General features: G+C 38.0%; 1 protein-coding gene and 1 long non-coding RNA gene across 2 annotated transcripts; one reads left to right on the top strand and one right to left on the bottom strand.

The window, feature by feature from the left end:
* Positions 1–434: 434 nt before the first annotated feature.
* Positions 435–1,932, top strand: cldn23a (claudin 23a). Its single transcript, XM_024298725.2, has one exon. The coding sequence runs from the start codon at positions 628–630 to the stop codon at positions 1,492–1,494; it is 867 nt and encodes a 288-aa protein (XP_024154493.1). The 5' UTR covers positions 435–627; the 3' UTR covers positions 1,495–1,932.
* A 5,914-nt stretch (positions 1,933–7,846) lies between these two features.
* On the bottom strand, positions 7,847–14,693 carry LOC112163162. Its single transcript, XR_002922235.2, has 4 exons — positions 14,371–14,693; positions 13,249–13,547; positions 12,146–12,191; positions 7,847–8,499 (listed from the first exon to the last, which is right to left on the bottom strand). It is a non-coding gene; the product is annotated as an uncharacterized LOC112163162 (long non-coding RNA).
* Between the last annotated feature and the right edge of the window lie 6,655 nt (positions 14,694–21,348).

Genomic DNA, 21,348 nt, shown 5'->3' with positions numbered 1-21,348 from the left:
ATTTCTAGTTTTGTATTTACATAAGCTTTTGCTGTAAAACATTTCACAGAATTTCTACTTTTTCATAAGTATCTGTGATTTGGTTGCAGGGTAAAGATTCGACAACAGTTTAATCCGTAGATTAGGTTGGCCTTTATGTGAAAGCCTTTCTTAAAATAAAGCTTTTAGTAACAAACATATAAACCCGTTTTTGTGAACAATAGGAAGCTGTCAGACAAATAGGTGGCCTATTTTCTTGTTTTATTAATTATGTTTTAATTCTTTTTAACTGAAAAACATGCCTTCCTGTGTCTATAAGGTTTTCACTTGTGCGTACGCATAAAGTGAAACTCTAAGCGTTAGGAAAACAAAGAAAGTTTGGAAACTCGCTATCATTTGCATCAGAACGCGCTTCATCGAAACTCTCCTCTTCTGCACCTTTGGCACGCCGGGATGAAAAGGCCCCTCCCGCGCGCGCAGCCTGCGCCACACCTGTCCCATTTGTGAACAGAAGCTGACAGGTGAACGGGAGACTCCGCCCTCCGAGCCAGTTTCAGGTGTTTTTTTAGGACCATCTGTCGGCTGTCAAACCTCATTCACTGCTGTCAGATTCTGTCCGGACATTGAGGCGCCGCAGCGGAGCGAACCATGCCGTTCTTCAGACGCAACCAGGAGGAGTGGGTTCGGATGACCCAGCGCACGCCGGGCATCCTGATCTTTGGTCTGGTCATGGCTCCGTGCGGATGGGTCCTAGACCTCACCGCCACCGTGGCGCCAAACTGGAGGACCCTCCATGCCCTCCCAAACAGACCGGCGGACGACATCATGCAGCAAGGCATCTGGGACATCTGCTTGGCCACTGCGACCAGCAGCAGCACCGGCGGCACCGATAGACCGTGCGGACAGGTGGACTCCCCGTACTTCGGGAATAAGATCATCAACATCGCGCAGGGCATGATGGTGGCCTCGCTCATAGTGACTCTGGTCGGCCTGGCCGTGGCCATCCCGGGGGTGCGCTGCTGGAGGGAGAACCCCAATTGGACGGTGTCGGGCCTGGCGGGGCTCCTCATTTTCTCCTCCGGGGTTCTGACCATCATCCCCATCGCCTGGTACAACCACATTTTCCAGAACCTGTCCTCGGTCACCACCTCCACTGACATCCGCGTGGGCTACAGCATCGTGCTGGGCTACATCGGAAGCATCTTTGAAATCCTGGGGGGCGTCGTCATGTTCATCGGCATGTGCCGTTGCTGCGGGGGGAAGAACCGGGGCGAGCGGCGCCTTAAAGACGTGGTGAACCGCGCCAACCGGCGCAACGACGCACAGAGAGAGCCGGAGAGGCGCGTGGACGTCCCGAGCCTCAGCCGCCCCAGGAGCAGCGAGGCCAGCAGCGTGGCCTACACCAACAAGAGCATGGATGAGTTGGATGATGTGTCCTTCCCCAGGGCCAAGAGCCCCGCTGCGCGTTCAGGAAACACCTCCTTCAACGGCAAACCCTATGACGCGGATCTATGAGGGGCCTCCGAGGACGCACCGAACTTTACGCACAAGAGACCCCAAAGGCATCACTGCCACTCTTGTAAATGACTATTCTAAACCAGATCAAATTTAACACATTCAAATCCTATTTGAGTTTGTGAAAATTAACTATCATTTTTAGTTTAAAATACCTAAACTTTTAACAATTGAATATATGAGAGCAAATATTGAGACATGTTGTTGCCACTTTTGGCCATACATATACTTCTTTTTTGTTATAACGGATGCTGAACTCTTAAAATGTTTTACTTTTCCCTCATGTTTTTGTTCTTTTTGAATGTACAGACAGTGTTTTTATGCACTTTAGAGTTTTAAGTCAACAACAAGATCCCCGCTGAAAGAAGCTTCCTCAAGTGATCAAGCTTTTACTGTTTGCTCTGTGAATAATAAATGGGAACCTCTGTTTACAAAGCACAGTCTCCTTGAGTTTGATATTTAAAGAAAATGTACCAAACTGGAACTTTATCCGGATTTGTTCAAGGAGTATTAATTGGTTTTGAATGTTTCCATTGTATGATGGGAAGAATGAAACTGCATTGTCAACAGAGGAGTGATTATTAGAGTCCAGGTCTGAGATCTAGTTTAAAAGTATGGAAAAAGCGTCAAACCTAGAGAATTGTTGCATTTCTTGGTAATATTAAGGCTTGTTTCTTTAGTCTCTTTGGTTTACCTCCTAAGTATACAGACAATGTGGTCTGTCCGGTTTGGGAGGTTATGTTGTTTCTGCATCCTGCCCTGCAACATTACCTCCTCACTCCAAACATTTTAAAACCTAAAGAATTCCATTTTTTTAGTCTGTCTTGAAGATGATCTGAATTCAGTTTCCCTTCAGTACGTTAGGTATAAGTTAGGTATTTTTAAAACAACAGTTGAGACTTAAACTTCTGAGAACACAACCTTTATTTATAGTAAAATGTGTTCACAGACATTGCAGCAAATAATATCCACAAGGCGGGGTGATGTGAATAAACACACACAGTTAAGTGAACACTTTTAAAACATAAACACCTAATACATAAAGAAGAAAGATGCAATGCATTCTAGTCTTTCTATTTATTGGAAACAGCTTAAACAGCTCTAAAGTTTCTCTGACTGTTTCATTATGACAGGAGTGTAGATCTATTTTTCTAGAGTCAAACATGATTGTTTACACTGCAAAAACAAAATCTTTAGAAAGTAAAAATATCATTGTTTCAAGAAAAAATGTCTTATTTTCTGTCTTGAAAGAAAAATAATTGTAATAAGGCAGTTTTTCAATGGCAAAATGTTTTTAGTTTAAAGATCCACCTTGAGGAAAATTGTGTTTTTGCTTTTTAACACTTTCTTCTAGCATTATTCTGATTATAAAGGACATATGTATAAAAAAATAAGATTCAAATTGTATTTTTGAAATTTTTTGTTATCCAATATGTTGCTGAAGAGGAGCTGACACAAAATACCAAATGAAAAACCTTATAGTTACATACAAAATACTAATGATCTATTCTGATTAATCTGCACCCAGATAAATATATCCATGTGTGCTATGGTGTTTGTCATTCGAGCTGGCATTTGGCTCAGAATATGGCTGAATAGCGCAGATATTGCTCACCTTTTTTGTTAGGTTAGTTGCTTTAAGATAGCGAGACAGCATGTAAACAAAGTGATAATAGGAAATAGTGGCAGTCTTGATCAACACCAACAGTCCTGCCGACAACTCAGAGGAAAATTAAAAAAAAAAAAGAAACGTCTGCCACCCAGCAGAAATTATGTCCTAGAAAACAACGTAGTTTTTAAAATTGTACCTAAAAATGGAATAATCATCATTAAAAGAACACTTAATATGGTTTTACAATACATCAAAACAGGATTGGCGTGGGACTTCAAACAAAGTCTGTCAATGGGGTAAGAATTTTTGACTTATATTTAAAGGGCCTGTTGTTGTAGTGTACATTTTTTCTTTGGGTTGTCAAAGAAAGGGCACTTGCACAAAGAAAGCTGAATGTCAGTCTGGCTGTTATCTGCATTGCTATGGTAAGGTGTGTTGTTTTAGTGAATGAGTTTGCTTCAGGGAAAAGTTCAGGAGATATTTTAGCACTGTTTGTGTTTTGAGTAGTTTTTCTTAAACCTAATTTAACCCGGTTTCCAGACTTTACAAATGCATGTTGATAGCACTTTCATATCTTTCCCCTTTGCTCAAAATAAAACACTTTGAACACCCCAGACAATAAGTAAGACTTGTCCATCACAATATTGATAATACTTGAAGTTTATGGGCATCATTGAAAACAACTTCTACAAAATGAGATATGAATAAACCAGGTGTCAGCAATCAAACTCATTTTTCTGGTCTCTAAGAGAGGAAAATGTAGTGCCTAAATAAATGAAGACATAAGTGCTGACAAGCAGAAGTGCAATAACAAAACAACAGGTAAATTGATTTATTCATTTCTGTTTTTCACTCTAGTAGACATTTGCCTTTAACATTATACAACAGCCACAAGAGGTTGCTGTTGTGGTGCAGGAAGTAGCAATAAAGTCAGCAAAGATGAAAGGAGGAAGGCAGTAAAGAGGATGAAAAGAAGGATGGTAATTTTGGTGGTAGTAGTTTGTACCGGACCTCAAACTCAGCTGTTTATCAAGATCTTAGAGAGTTAGAGGATCCCAGAGGAATGGAGGAGATGTGTACAGCCAGTGTTCATTTTTAAAATCAAGGAAAAAAATTGTGGAAACCACAGAGGAATACAACTGATGGTTCGCACAAGAAGGTGTTGGAAAACATAGTGATAGATGTGAGTTTTTTTGAGTAACAATAGTTTCATGCCAATTAAAAGTTTCAAGGATTTGTTTTATTTGCTTTAAAGAAAATTCAAAGAAGGTCAAAAGGAGATGCATTGTGTCTTTGTAGATCTAGAGGAAGTCTATGAGGAGTGGTGGTCTGTATGAAAAAGTCTGGACGAGCAGAGAAGAATGTTGGAGTTGTCCAGAACATGTATGAGAGCTGGAAGTGAAATGTGCTGTAGGTGAAGCAGAGGAGCTCAAGCTGGAGGTGGGACTGCCCAATGAGGCAATTTTCTTTGTGATTTTGGGCTATATAAATAAAATTGAATTGAATTAAATTGAATTAAGGATCCATTTGTTTCTATGATGACGGACAGACTGACATAAGTTTAGACAGATATCTCTGTGGACCATGGTGTTTGCAATTGACATTTATATCTGTAGTGAGATCAGGAAGCAAGTGAGGGAACATAGAGAGGTAAAAGGATGCTGAGGTTAGAGCTACCAGAAAAGAAACAGAGAGGAAAACCAAATAATAAGAAGGTTCATGGATGTAGAGAAAGAGGACATGGGGGTGGATCTGTGGAGAGTGGAGACCCTTGAAAAGCCAAAAAGAGAGCAAAAGAAGCTCAGAAATTCCAAACTAAGTTCTAAAACTAAACTGGCCACTTAACGCTCATCCTCTACATGTCATTAAAATAAAAATCTACTTACTTCTCAGTTACTTAATAAAGCTCTTGCATTAGTTGGAACGCAGGCAGATTGCTGCTCGAAAAAGCTACGATTTAACAGCGAGCTCCGGTATGAACCACAAACCCACTCACTTTGGTGTTAAAAGGTCAACCACGCTGCAACAATCTCATCATAAAAACACAAAAGTCTAAACATTAGTCCATGTGAGCTGACAGCGCAGCCTACTTAATGTATCTTATTTTGAAATTCAGCTCCGCCGGAAGCACTTTTCTGATTTTAAACTTTAAGCATAAAATTAATTTGTTTGCAGGTTCAGTTGTACGACCATTTAAAACAAAAGAGCAAATAATAAATAATAAGACACTGTATTAAAGTTTTAGCTATTTTAATATGTATTTGCCAAACTAAAAAATACGACTTTTTTCTATTTAGAAAAAAACAAAACAAAAAAACTATCATAAAAAAAGAAAGAAAAAAAAACAACCAAAACTGAGATTTGAAACTTTAACACAGTTTCATCAATAAACACATAATATTCCTTTTAAAATGAGATTGTGCTTATAAGTTCACATAACCTGGAAGAAATCCTCCTTTCTTGGTAATTTTTCATATAATATGAATGATGACACAAAACCATTTTCTCCACTAATATTTAGTGGTCAGAATTAGCCATTTATTGCTAAACAACAGTTGACTCTTTTCAAATCCTAATGAAAACAGAAGCTTCCCACATGACCCTGTTAAAAAGTTTATATATTCTAGTTGTCAGGGTGAGTAGACAGATCCCAGAGATGGGAAGTAGTGAAGGTTTATTAGCCTCACAATGAATAAAAATAACAAAAGGAAGCAGACTGGCAGTGGAAGCAGGGAGCTAGGCCGATGAGAGCTTTACTGGAACCAGGAAAGGACCAAATGGAAGGGAAATAACCTGGCAGGTTGGAGGAGCCAGGGAGAGGCTTTTGAAGGTTCAGAAATTAAGATGGAATGCAGGTGTGCAAGGCCACCAGGTAGAAAAGGCCACACCCCCTGCCCCATGCCACCCTGTAGAAGTACAAAACAGACAGAAACATAAGCACAAAACCAACAACGAAAAACACCAAACCATAACACTGGTTCTCAATATCTTGTAGTTCCTCTTTTCTCATTAATAACAGCTTGAATCTCTTGTGGTCATTGTGGATGAGGTAAATTATTTTCTCCAATGGTAAAGCAGCTCATCTTTCTTGGCAGAAAATTTGTAGTTCCTAGAAATTTTTGGGCTGTCTTGCTTGAACTGCCCATTTGAGATCTCCCCTGGGTGGTTCAATATTACTGAGGTCATGAGACTGAGACGACCACTCCAGAACCTTCACCCTATTCTGTTGTAACCAATGACAGGTAGACTTGGCCTTGTGTTCTGGATCGTTGTCATGTTGAAATGTCCAAGTGTGTCCTCTGATCTGAAGAGTGCAGGTTTTTCTCCAGTATCTTCTGCTGCATTCATCTTGGCATCATCTGACCGATTGTGTGCCTTTGTAGCTCATACATCCCTAAAACATCAGGGATCCACCTCTGTGTTTCACAGTTGGAATAGTTTGTTGACTCCTCTTGAAATGTAGCATTCATGGTTGTGGTCAAAAAGTTCACATTTTGTCTCGATTCCAAATTACTTCGGTCCATAAGTTTGGAGGTTTGTCTTTGCACTGTTTGGCGTATTGTAAGTGAGCCATTTTGTGGCATTTGTAAAAAAAAAAAAAAAAAAAAATCAATGTTGGAACATTACTGACTGGAAATCTTATTAAATCCCATTTACTGTTTTGTACACCTTAGTTACCTTTTCCTGTAGATCCTTTGACAGCTATTTAGCTCTCCCCATGACCCAGAAAATGTTAATGCAGCACTGGATGACAGTGCTTTGTGCCAACTGGGGGTTGACCATCCTTCACTTTAAGAAGGGGAGGAGACCTCAGGGAACTCTCAGTTTCCTGAAGGAAACCTGCACCAGACCAGGTTACATTAACAGAGTCAGTTGCCATCGTGATGAACTCTGAGTTCAGCGTAGCCAGCTTCGTGAATCGGGTTTGATGGGCAGGAACATCATACTCAGAATGCCAATGACAGGACCTTCTTGGACTGCACTGCATACCAAGGAAGGCAAGAATCTGAACAAAGATAAGTGGAAAAGAAGCCACATTTATCTTCCTCAGAAACTGCACTTATCCCAGCTGGAATTTGGGGAAATGTTTGAATCCCTTAGCAGAATTTAATCCAATTTACCTAAAATTACATTAAATCTCAACCTGTGCTCATCTCAACAAAAGATGAATAATTCTCAAACCAGTGCTGCAATCTCTGCAGTGGAACAGAGTTTAGTAATTCAGCACAAATTAGTCACTCCCCCAGAAATGCTGATTATTATGGTATGCCACGATTGTGATCGTACTCTGCTCGTTCCAAGAAAAGCAGATGTTTACACAGTCACTCTTTCCTGCTGCTCAACCTGCATATCTGCAGCAATCTGGGCTACATTTAAACAGTCTGTTATTAGAGGTGATAAGCAGTGGCACCCTTAGTAGAGGCTAAATTTGCATAAATGCCTAAGTGGAGGACTCTCAGATAATAAATAAATAATAACTCAAACGGTATAACATTTTGAGCATAACATTAAGTGGAAGACTAAGTTTTTTTTTTTATTATTTTATTAAACATTTTATGTAAAAAGCTTTGATTTAAAAAGAGCAGTTACATGTATCTGTGGTCTAAAAGAAATACAGTACAATACCAGATAAAATAACAGACAAAAATAAATGATGGTACATGTTAAAAAAAATGATGACAATATAAAGAAAATAAATGCTTAGTTAACCGTACCACAGTCATAAAAAAGATCCAGATATGAGCCATGTTTAGGTTAGATTTAATTAAGAGATTATTCAATGCAAAATGCAAATTCAGATGCATAAAACTAGAGAAAATGTGTTTTTTAAAAAGCAGTTGTGCATTACTTATGCTAGCATTCACAGGTAAGGAATCTAATAAACATTTCAGTCAGTTATGGACAAACAAGGACAATGTAGCACAAAAATGTAAAACATGGAAAAAAAAAAAAAAAGTGACCCAAAACAGCTTAATTATTTATCCTGAATTATTTTCTGAAGTAATACAGAGTTGTTGAGGCAAACATGTATGCGTTCAAGAATAAAAATGGGCTTTGACCAGCAATTAAAAAAAACAAATGCACGCTTTGTAATTCATTATAATTTCATCTCACTTTGTCCTCCAGCAGAGGAGCTCTCCTCTACGTTGTAACCTCTGGGTTTAGCAGACAAGTGCGAAACCAAAGCGACACACAAAATACCAGTGCTGACTAGATTTATCTAATAAATATTTACACAGACTGCATTAAAAGCTTGTACATATGCAGGCTTTTTTGTGCGACAGTTTAACAGCAGGAACAGAAAGAGGTCGGAGGCAGAAGCAGGGATCACACTGACCCATCTGTCAGGATGCATCACTTTGTCAAGTCAGCCATGAAGCAATGAGACACTCCTGGGAAAGTTAGAACAGTATTAGACATATCAGTGAAAAGACACCAAAAGGTTTACATTTATTTACTGGAAACATTGTGCTATAAATGAAAGGAAATGTACTTAGTTAAGTTAAAAATCTTGAAAAGTTTTCTCATTTTTTCCAGGAGTAATCTAATCAGATGTATTCTCATTTGTAGTTAGCATTTTCATACCAGAGATGATTCATTCCAGCATGCATCTCAGTGAAAACCAGTAACTTGTTCTCAAAGCTACCTTCTTAGCCAATGGTGTTCACACTGGACAAGCAGGGAGGGGCTACTTCTTTTTCTACTGTTTACTAGGACATGTCCAACACCTACAGTTGGAAAAAGCTTGGTGCGAAACATCAAAGCGATTCAAATTCAAATTTTTCTCCAGGTTTTATTCATGTATTAACATAAATATTTATAGGGTAACCAAACCCCAAGTCAACTTTTTTTGGCTGTTAACCTCTATAAATGGGTCTTTAAAATGCTGTCTGTTGGTCATTGCCAAATTTTTGACAAATTTAAACTTGTTTAATTCTTGAAAACATAGTCAAAAACTGTCTGTATGCTGCCTCCTACAGCTTAAAATTAGATATTATAGTTGTATTTTGAGATTGGGTCAAACCACATAAGTTTCCGAAGTCTCACATCATGATCTTTAGCTCTGGTAATGATAATTAGGGCTGGGTATAGGTTGTAATTTTCTAGAAACTATTCAATTAGATTCACAAGAGCCTGAATCGATTCTTTCCGATTCTTCAAATCAATTCAATTTTATGTTCACAAATTTATTCACATTTGTTTAGAAATACATTAAAAAATCTATTATTTAATTTGAATTTATTTATATTAATCTGATTCAGTTCACATATTGTAAAATGTATTAGTAAAATAATGAGATTGTTAATATCATACAGTGATACATAGATTCTCTAAAGGAGAAGTTCTAACTAAAATGTTCAGATCATTCAGTCATTCATCTTCCAGACCGCTTCATCCCTTCCGGGGTCGCGGGGTGCCGGAGCCTAACCCGGCTGCTGATGGGCGAAGGCGGGGTACACCCTGGACAGGTCGCCAGTCTGTCGCAGGGCCTCAATCACACACACATTCACTCTCACAGACACACCTAGGGACAATTTAGAGTCACCAATGAACCTATGAAGCATGTTTTTGGACGGTGGGAGGAAGCCGGAGTCCCCGGTGAAAACCCACGCATGCACGGGGAGAACATGCAAACTCCACACAGAAAGGTCCCAGCCGGGATTCGAACCGGGGCCTTCTCGCTGTGAGGCGAGAGCGCTAACCACTGTGCCACCGTGCAGCCCATATGTTCAGATCATTAACATTGTAAACTGTGTTTCTTCTCCTGGAGGGAGTTTCCGTTTGGCCACTAGGTGGCGATCACGCTATAGAAGTACACTTTATATTTACACTATATTACTTTAAAAATAATTTCCTTAAAAGAGTTTGGAAAATTAATCCCTGTAAGTAAATAAAGATGTTCATTTAGTCAGCAATGTATTTTTTTGGTCAACCAAGCGTTAGCATTAGCCGTCCTATGGGAAATTCTATTGAACGGTAGCATCAAGCAAGCGGACTTTCGCTTTGTGTGCTAAATCGATTTATATCTTTTGTGAATCGATTATTAAGCTTAAATCAACTCAAATCGATTAATCGATTTTTTTTTAACCCAGCCCTAATGATAACAGTCTAGCCCCCAAGCCCCACCCCTCTGATGGGATTTTCAAATTTTGGCTGTGGGTGGAGTCAGCCTCCAACTTCCTTGTTTGGTTACCCTTTAACCTTTCATAATTCCTAGTTTAACGAATCTGGAAAAATATCAACTGATGAAGTGTTAAAAACTCCCAGACAAAAGACAGACAATGCTTAATTTCAATACCATGTTACAGACTATGATCCATCAAGTTGTCTTTCAATGTACTAGAAAAGCTAAACACTGTTTGGAAAAATGTGCCACGTGAGTGTTGTGTTACGTTGAAGCTCAGGCACATACACGCCTGCCTTGACAATCCCAAAAAACACACCTGTCTAAAGGTGACCCGGTGAGAATCTTAATAGATCCAGAACTGCACCTCTTTTTCAAATTCAGAACAAAAACAAAACAAAAAAAAAAGTCTTAATTTCCTGTGGCTAAATTTCTAAGACTCGCCTTGTTGAAATACCAAAGGAATGATGCACAAAGCAACTTTTTACAATCATATCTCCTCAAATCAAACATTTTCTTTTGGTTGTGCTTCTTCTGCTTTTGTGCACAGAATATGCTCCTTAATGCAAAATCAGAGCTGGGTCTGTGATGTTACAAAGCTACTGAGTTATTAGTAGTGAGAAAACCCATTTATGTCAGTCAAAATTTAGCTTTTAAATAAATTCTGATGAAATCTGAGGCATTTGTCATGAATCTGGTTTTTCACTGATTTTTCTTTTTTGTTCACAGGTTAAGTAGGAATATACTCACTGGTGCAATCATCATGGTAAATTTGAGACCAGTAAATCAGGGATTGCAACTCGTGTAACTTTTTTCATTTTTTTTTTTTTAATTTTATAAGAGTTCAGAAATTCTTGGAATTCTTTGCTGTTTTTCCATTGGAACTTCAAACTTCACTTTGTCCTACCCAAATGTTTTTTTGGAATGTTGTTGACATGTCAACAGGCCCACCCCACTTTAGGCTTCATTTGTGCTGTTCTGCATGGATGATGTCGAAGATGATCTGTCCAGCGTGTACCTGCCTTTGGCTACCACCACCATGAGAAACTGAACGGCTTGTTTTGCCTCACAACAGGTCAGTGGGGACGGTGACCCTGAACTCTTATTCATTGACACTAATTAAACAAGGAAACTATTAATGCTAGGATTAATGGTTTGTTACCTGATCACCCAAATCACACCTTAACACAATGTCTGACTGCCCCCTTTAATTAGAGTTCCTGTCTCTTTGAGGTGGGTTGACCGGTCGAACATGATGTGAGGCAACTTTATGCTGTTTGAGCAGATTGCCTGCAGGAAGGTAATATGCAAATGAAGTTTGTACAAATGTAGATAAGAGAGCAAAAGGGCACAGACCCAGACCTCTCAGGAAATTCAAGATTAGTGACTGGAAGGGGGAAATATGTAATTTATGCCCTGAATTTTTTCTCTTTTGACCAAATAAATATTTAATTAGATTTAAGTTTTTGTCCTACAATAACAGAAAAACAAATTTGCTTCTGAGAAGTTCACTATGTATTGTAATTTTTGATAAGGTCTTGACAATAGGAAAAATACTTTTTGTGGTGTTTTAATTATGATGAAGATTTTAGCAAAAAAAAAAAAAAAAAACTGTTGTTTTCTAGGACATAGTTTCCACAGAGTGGCTGTAGTTCATTAGAAATTTGATTCTTTGTTGTAAGGAAAACATTTTTTTTCATCTGATTCATAACAATATGAATTAAGTAAAAATTAAAAATGCAATTTTAAGCTTCATTTTCTTGTCCTCCTCCATGAAAAAATATGGCACAAGAACATGTTAAAAACACAATTTTCATTGAAGTGTGTCTTTAAAGAATGAACCTTCTCTGGTGTGTTTGTGTGATAAGATTTTGTAATTCACTTAACAGTGAGACAGGAATGGTAACACTTACCTCAAATTATTCACCTCAACAGTAAACATCAGCTGCCTTAAGTTTCCTATAAAAAAAACACAAAGATACAGTTAAGCTCCTAGTCTTCATTGCAAGCCAAAAAAAAATATACAAAAAAAGTCAAACGAACACATCGCTTTAAGCAAAAATCTAATGAATGGATGCAATCACTTTAGGTTTAAAATGTAGACATAATAGAGGTAGAGGGGGTGTGCCTTTAACAGCAGTTCCACAAATGACCTTTAGTTGTTTCATCCATCCATTTCTTAACCTGCTATATCCTTTTCGGGGTCGTAGGGTTGCCGGAGCCCATCCCGGCTACTGTTGGATGAAGGCGGGGCACAGCCTGGACAGGTCGCCAGTCGGCTGCAAGGCCACAACTCAAGGATTACGACTTCTAAACATTTCAAAACCAGATGGAGCCACCAAGGGAAACAAAGGAAAATAACCGTGCAGTCCATTGTGCAACAATGACAGACTGAAAGTTTTTCCTTTTTTTTTGGCCACTTGTTAAAATGGTTGGTATTGTCGGTTTAACAACAACATCCTAAACTATATTTATTTGAAAAGAGATTAACATTAACTGATCAGAAGTCCTATTTTCAAAGTAGTGTGGCTCCATGATTATTTCTGAAGGAAGAGTCTAAAAATGTTAAGATAGTTTGGCAACGGCTAAGCAATGCTTTAAATTTAGCAGGTCAGAAGTCTTGACTCAGAAAGAAATGAAGATACGAAATATTTCAAAGCAAGCTGGAACTAAAACCAGAAACATGTTGGGATCTAACACAAATTCATGACAGTCCATGATGCTACACTGTCTAAAGCGGGGGCAAAATCTCAGTTTAAACAGTACATCAAAGGTGACTAAAGGAAGGTGAAAACACACATTTCAAAGCGGGGAGGAAAAAAAAAAGTTACACACAGAAACTTAAATGAGAATAGAATGTATGCACGCCCACAAATGCACAGACATGCCCAAACAAAGTTGCCACTTGAAGAGGAACACTTGGAAAGTTTTAGTTTTGACTAAATCAAACCACCAAGTCAAATAAATGAATAATATTTTTTTTAAAAAAGCAAAAATTACTGGAAAGTTTTAGTACCTGTTTTGCTTTTGTCTTTGTCTCAACTTGGCAACAATGAAAGCCAGGATGAGCAGCCCGACGATGACAGCCACCACACTGATGGTCAGTGGCAGACTCAGCTCGCCGTTGACGGTGTTCTCACAGAATTCACCACGGTAACCCAAGTCACATTTGCACACAAGGTTCGTGCCGCCTCCTTCTGGGGGCTCACAGGTGCCGTGGCTGTTACATTGAGTCTGTCCACAGGTTGGCAGGCTATAGTCGATGCCTCTTGCATGTACAGGTATGGAAGTTTCCATTGCAGGAGGGGATACACCCTGAAACACAATAAGAGCATTGACAAAAAAAAAAAAAAAAAAGCACAGGGAAGTGTCTTAAGGTGGAGCAGGAACAAAGAGTTGTTTTTTTTTATTTTATTTGAGGAGAGAAGTATATGCTTTAAATATTTCATAAAAACGTTTTTCATTAACTAACAGCCGAGTCAGCAATAAAGCACTGTGGGAAAGCATGTTATTCAATGCCACTCTGATGCCGTGACTAATTTCTTCTGCAGCTCAAACTTGTTTGGAAAAGTTTTAAATTGTTTTCATGTCAGAACTCATCAAGAAGTCATTCGATCTTAGAAAATAAACTACTTAATAAAAATAGATTTTAATTTGTTTTTCAAAATAAGAGAACACTGAAACACATAAACTCACTCAGCAACATGGCTTCCTGCCACAAGAAGATTTTACTTTTAAATCTTTTTATTCAAATAACAGAAGCACACAGTCTTACTGCTACAAAACAAGCCAGAACAAGAAAAAAAAGTGAAATAAGGGTTTACAACACTCAGAATTAGGATTTTTTTCCTTTTATAAACAGACAAAAAGTCAATTTTTTTCAACAAAAGATGTTTGTAATTCAGTGGAAGATAAGACAACACTGTATTAAAGCTTTTGTGCAAGATCCATGTGCTGCTTTTGGAAAAGCTAAAATATAAACTAAGAAACATGAATTTAAAGATCTGAGTTTCAGATTTTTATTTTTTAAGTGTACATAAAACTTTATCTCACCCATTTAACTGTCTGGCAAAATCCAAATGCTGTGGGCTGATGTTCCAAAGTAAAAGCTCTACACATCAACAAATGAAGCACTTACTGAAGCAGAGTTCTCAGCAGCTCTCTGTGCAGATCAGGTTGGTGCTACAGGGGTCGTCCAGGTGTGCTTGCTGAGGAGTCCTGGAGAAAAAGCTGCATGGAAGCTCCTGCTGCATGCAGCGAGAGAATGAGACACAGGAGGCGGGAAGTGGAAGAAAACTGATGCCTGCGAGTACCTGCCAGATACAGAAACTCACTTCCTCCTCCCCTCCTGATTGCTATCACATGAACACACCACTGTTCACACCAAACACGACAGGTGTGAGACAATTAGGCCTTTCAGGGGATTAAACTTAACTCGTTAGAAGACAGGGAACTGTCTAAAAGTTCGGAAAGCTAAGTTATCCGTTTTTGAGTCCGCTTTTGCCAAATGCAGAATTTGGTGTCCTGTTACACAAAGGACAAACACATGTCAGATTTAACAGGGAGGAGTCATGTTCTTTAAATGGGGGTTTTGCTGAAGTGCAACACTGAGGGTGTGTTTAGTTGAAATATGGGGAAGGAGGGAGGCTGGGGGCAAAATGGGCAAGTCGGAGCAAGATTCACCTGGCGAGACCTGACCACACAAACATGTCTGTGAACATGTGAGTCAAACATGTGTTATGCAACTTCAGCGGAAGTGTTGAGAAAGAGAAGCAGGTTGTTGTGTTCCAGTATCTTCTGCAGTTGCACACATCATGTTGCTGTAACTGTCTGAGCCCAAAAACAAACAAGGCAACACAAATCACTGTCATTACGGTGTGGTTGTTGCAACTCTGGAAATGTTTAAAGACCTAATCCATTGAATGAAGATAATGTTTTTAACATGTTCTTGAGGCATTTTTCTCAGGATGGAGGGCATGTGTAAAGAAAATGAAACTTGAATGTAGATTTCTGAGTATCAAATCGTTGAGAATCAGGAGCAGATGAAAAAATGCTGCAAGAAAAGATTTTATTTATGACGTAGAAAATACAGTTCCCTGCTCCGCTCCATTCAAATCATCCACTTATAGACAAACAGATCCATGAACATCTTAGTTGTCCTTATCTGAGCTGGAATCAAAACTGTATTATTGCTCTCTGAGCAAAGAAGAAAGAAGAACATTATTTGCTTTTGGTATTTTTGGGTTTGTATCTGACTGTATTTAATGTCAAACCACCACATTTTCACAAATATATATTTTTTATTTATTACTTGACCAGGGGTGAGGCTCATTTGTAAAGATATGTGAAAGACCGAAGGGATTGGGAACCTCCTGCTCTAAGGCCTGAGAGAAACTCAAACAGTGGAGTTGAAGGATGAGGTCAAATCAGGATCAGGACGCCTTGAGTTAAGACACAAACAGGAAAGTGCAGCTAGAAGCTCTAAACTCACCCTAACCAAACATTCTGATCAAAACAACTCCCTGGCTCTGCAACAGGTTCAAAAAAAATCTCAGTTTCAAAACTGGCCGGTTTGGTTCTCCTAAGTGGAGTTCCAGGAAAGTCATAGAAATGTTCGAGTTTATTATTGGCTCCAAGTTGGAGGCAGGTCATTTATGAACCTTCACAAACACAACCTTTAACGTTACAGGAAGTAGCTGCTGCTTCCAGTTTGGTAAAATGCATTTTGATCGTCTTATTCATTATTCCAAACCAAACATATGAGTTTTGATGAGAGTATGTGAAAAAAACGGTATCATTATTTCAATAATTCCAAAAGCAGCACGGCTACTGACTCTTAATGATTGTGGGCAAATTCCAGGAAATATATTCTAAACCAGATCCTATTTTTGGTCTGCTTTTACTTTTCATCTTAGTTGAAAATACGCAGGCACGACTGAGTGTTATATCCATTTATTTTCAAGCAAAAAAATAATAAAATGTTTCTCAAACTTGTTTAAAACTTCTGAGAAAATATTTTTCTGTCTCACATGTTTTTACTTAAATGTATCTTCTTTTAGCATTAATGCGATACAATTCATAGTGTCTGTATTATTATCAACTGATTTAATTATCAGACACATGATTGTTCATACCTAAAATGCTTCGACGGAGAGCATTTATTTTAGCATTTATGATTAAAAAATTGGGTTCACCTTTTTTTTTTTTTTTTTTTAAAGTTCCATCAGCAAAGAGACATATTGATTTAAATTGATTAATGAAAATGTATGTGGCAATTCCACATTTTTTTTTTAAATTGTGGAATTCCTGCGAAAGAATTCTGGTTTATTCATTATTTGGCACGCTAGAAAAACAATTGACAACAATAGTAATGATTTTAATGAAGTAATAAGAAAATAGTTTAAATGCATTGATTTGACAAATACAATTGTTTTATATCGTTTTTTTCTTTTCCAAAAAAAATCCTTCTTTCAGTGTATTCTTTAACAGAATCTTCCATCTTTTGCTTTTAACTTGGACAGACCTGTGCTTTTTTTGACTGTAAGTAAACATTTATCACCCGTTTATTCTCCTCTTCATAGTTGCACTAAACCTCTTTTGGTGAAACATGTGAACCATTTTCCAGCTGAACAGCAGCTCCTGTGTGCACAGAGGTTAACTAACTTAGAGTAAGGCTTCCTCTGAGCCTGTTTTAACACGGGTCATTGAACCTACATGTTCTGATTTAGCTCTGACCCTTAACATGACATTATTTTACTAGACTAAAATTTCTAATTCTGCTTTTTGATGTTTTTTATGTACATTTGTTTTTTCTTATTTTTCTAAAACCACCTTTCTAAACCTTTAGCTCTACTCGTGTTTAAAGTGCTTCATAAAAAAGTAGCATTCATTAACGTTGAAAAGTATTTATTGAACACTTCCCTCTGCTCTGACCTCGCGTGGGTGCACGAAGTCTAAATATTTCAAAGTTGCTTTTATTCTGTAAAGTCCTTTGCAGATGTGATTACCAGTCATTTTAATCACGCATGGCTCATAGGAAGTAAAATCACACAAAGAAATGACAAAAAAAACAGAAGAAAGGAACCAAAACAATAAGGAAGTATTCAATCCCAAAGGTTTGTTCCGTTTCCACAAAGACGGTTCTGACACAAAGCAAACTAAATTTAAAGAGCCAAAACTTTCAAAATGCTTTTATTTTGACAGTAACATTTGTTTGTTACCAAATGCATTCTTGGCAGTGTGTGAAATAGTCAACACAGCAGCATTGGTAAGAAAAACAAACTGATGTAGACAGACAACAGTCAGGTTGTCCGTATGCTGTCAGCTGGTGTTTAAGGTGCTGAAAAATCTGTCTGACATCATTATTTCACCTCAAGTCATTCTGTTTTCAGCAGAAGAAATACTTATTTCTTAAGCCTTGGGACTGGAACATAGGATGAGAGTTGAAATTTCTAAATGTCACATAACAGCAAATTATGTTTTCCATTCATCTATAGTGGAGATTTTAAAAAGAACCTTAGGAGCCAAGCTTTTCTATTTAAATTACAACTTATCATTTTCTGTGAATGTTTAATTTGTCTTCAGGCATGTTTTTTTTAATTTGATGCTTTTAATTTTCAATTATGTGATACTGTAGTTCTACTTCCTAAAATACACATTTTCTAAATGTTTAAGTATTTACATTGCTATAATGTAATTACATATTTTCAGTGGCAGGTGAATTTTCTTATCAGTACATCATTTAAGTTTCAGTTTCTCCTGCTGTCTAACAGTTGTCAAATTGTGTTAATGTGTGTACTTTGAGATGCAACACTGGGTGAAAGGTTCCATATAAATTAGGTATATTACATGTTTAATACTTTACTTGTTGCATGTTCAGTAACTAATGACAGACCAACTTCCCACAATGCAATGAGGGAGACATTTTAGCCATGTTTCCACGGAGCGGTCCGATACAGTAAGGAGTGGTAGGGTACCAGTTAATTCTGGAGAGGGTTTCCACCGAGTTAAGCCTCGCTTCCACAGAGTGGTTAGTTTTCACGGAGCATGCGTGGTGTAGGCCGCTATGGAAGCCCAAACTGTTCATAAGTAAATAAGTAAATACAACATTATTTAATCAAGCAACACTCCAATAAAAGTCTTTTCAATAAATAATTGACCATTTTATTATGAAAGACATTTCATTAAAATTTAAATGGACCATTTTATTATGAAATACATGTCATTTTTACTTTAAAACAATTTTTATGTTAAAAACATTTCATAATAAAAAATATATATCATATTTTTTTTTCATGTTGGATATTATTATAATCATGTGGGGTTTTTTGTAGAAACTTTTATTTCAAAATTACTGTTTTCCAAAGTGTCCTTTTTATTTCACAATGCTGTTTTTCAGAACGACGTATTTATTTCATGATGAGCTTTTTCCGAATAATGACTGTCTGTCAATCACTGAAAGTGGGTGGGATCTAAACGTTCATTGGCTGATCCTCTGAAATCGACCTGTATGCCTAGACTCCCGCTCTACTGTGTGTCGCACCGTACCCAGACAGTAACGCAGACAATCACCAAGATGACATATTTCGGTGACATCCGTGTAGCTTTGCTGTGCTTAGCGGATCAAATAGACAATCTAACAGGCGATCTGTCAGCACACGCTATTTTGAGACGTTTGGACGACATTTTTGAAATGATCGGTTTGGCACACGCGGCAGAAGAGCACGCTAACATCCACGACTCTATTTACGACGCTGAAGTTGGCTTCCGATTCACAGCTTCTGATTCGCGAGAGCGTTCCACTGTATTTTTCGAACTCAGATCACCTAAAAACTACTGTACCTAGACAGTTCAAACCAGGATTAAAGAATGCTCTCGTGAATCGGAAGCCAACTTCAGCGTCGTCTGTCTTTCTCTCATCCTCTGTCCGCTGCGAACCCCCGCGCATTTAGCGCATACCTGGCCGTAAGTTTCTACAAAAAAAACCCACATGATTATAATAATATCCAACATGAAAAAAAAAATGATATATATTTTTTATTATGAAATGTTAACATAAAAATTATGTTTTAAAGTAAAAATGACATGTATTTCATAATAAAATGGTCCATTTAAATTTTAAATTAAATGTATTTCATAATAAAATGGTCAATTATTTATTGAAAAGACTTATTGGAGTGTTGCTTGATTAAATAATGTATTTATTTATTTAATTATGAACAGTTTGGGCTTCCATAGGCCGCAAGCGTGTCATTGCATCATTGTAATGTGACGACAGTATTCTTTGTGGACCTCATTTCTTAGACAAAGTAAATTGGGGGTTGTTTCTCCAATCGTTTACTTTTTCCACAAACGATAGTTTAGCGTAGTTTTTTTTTTTAAGCCATAAATGCTTCTAATCTTGATGTATTTTGATCTACAGTTTTCATTAAATGAAAGGCCTTACAAGACAGAACCTTAATACAGGAATCAACATTCCAATTCTGAGACAGTACTATAGTTAGGTAAATATTTCATTCTGAACAACAGCTTCTAAAGGTAGAATATTAGTTACCCAACATCCTATGTTGACAAAAATATTCCTGAGACTCATTAAAATGGTTTGTTTTCACCATTCATCTGTTTATTACAAGAACAACAGTTAACATGTTATTCAGCACTCGTCATAAAAATCGCAGCCTACAACACATTCAGGTGACAGACTTTGACTGCAGAGGACTCTTCATGTCAACTGGAGACTCCAGCTCCTGGAAAAGAAAAAAGATCAAAGTTAAAGCATTTATTTCACTAAAAAAAGGACACCATCATCCCTAATTTTAACAACTTACAATAAAAGTTGGAATTAAAATACTCCAGATAACACAATATGTTTTTTTTCTGTTTTAAAAAAAGAAAACCATTCTGAATGGCCTTTTACCTCCGAGTCTGAATCGTTTTCAGGCAGACCCATATTGGCCATCAGAGTTTCTTTATCAGCTGATTTGTTGCCAAAGAACTTCCATCCGATCCTGTTGCAATCATGGAGAATCAAAAGTTTTAATACATAAGAGTAGAAGTGCGGCTTCAGTGTTAGGTCAGGATCTGAATTCCTCGGAAAGCAGCCAACTAACAAAAGCTGGACTAATAACATTTACATGTAATACCATTTCCCAGTACCTTTTGGATAAAACAAAAGCAGCCACAACAACTCCAGTGACCAGGAAGAAGGACACCAGGATCACAGCAGGATGGCTCCGTCGGCCGACTCGTTCCCGGCAGAACTCTCCTTTGTAGCCCGCCGCGCATTTGCAGCGCGTCTGTTTGCCTTCTCTGATGCAGCTGCCATGGCCGTTACATCGCTTCGCATCACAGGAAACAGAGTCCTTGTTGGGGAGGATGGAGTTCTTCGTGACGTCACCGACTCCGATACCCAAAGAGGAAGAGGTGGAGCTCGTACCTGCCGAGAAAGATCATTGTCTTTTTAAAAAAAGAAAAAAAAAAACTAAAGAAAAGGAAGTATTTTATGCCAGAATGCACCAACATGTCTGTGTGAACATGAATGTGTAGTGAAAACAGGAACTACAGAGATCATTTTAATATACAAAACTCTAGTGTTCAGTGAGATTTAGAAACTGAGAATAATTAACATTTCAAATTATAACAGATTTCTTTTCACAAGTTTCTGAAAGTTTTTGTCCACAAGCAAATCAATTTTACATTAAAGTACCAACTGAAAATAGGTCAGTAAAGATCATTCTCCTTACTTTAACCTCTTTAAAAGTCCTTTACGTTTCATTTTAAGCTGGATAAATAAGTCATTGATGTTACTCCATTAGTTTTTTATAATGGAAAACTTCTTTTAAAAATAATGAGCGTAATTATAAAGTGTTAGAGCGCTTTTAGACTCACAGTCCCATTCGTCAGAGTGGTCGGGACAGTCTTCATGTCCATCACAGATCTTGGTCCGGCTCAAGCATTTGCTTCCGTCAAGGCAAGCTTCTTCTCCAGAGGGGCAGGAGGGGAGCGGGGCACAGGAGGTGACGTTGATGCTGTAGAAGCCCCGCCCACATTTACACGAGCGTCCTCCGGGATGGGGCAGGCACAGGTGTGCACATCCTCCGTTGTTGAAGCAGCCATT

The sequence above is a fragment of the Oryzias melastigma genome, linkage group LG12 (assembly GCF_002922805.2).
Source record: "Oryzias melastigma strain HK-1 linkage group LG12, ASM292280v2, whole genome shotgun sequence".
Lineage (NCBI taxonomy): Eukaryota > Metazoa > Chordata > Actinopteri > Beloniformes > Adrianichthyidae > Oryzias > Oryzias melastigma.
The sequence above is the reverse complement of the archived record's forward strand: the minus strand, read 5'-3'. Positions and strand labels throughout refer to the sequence as shown.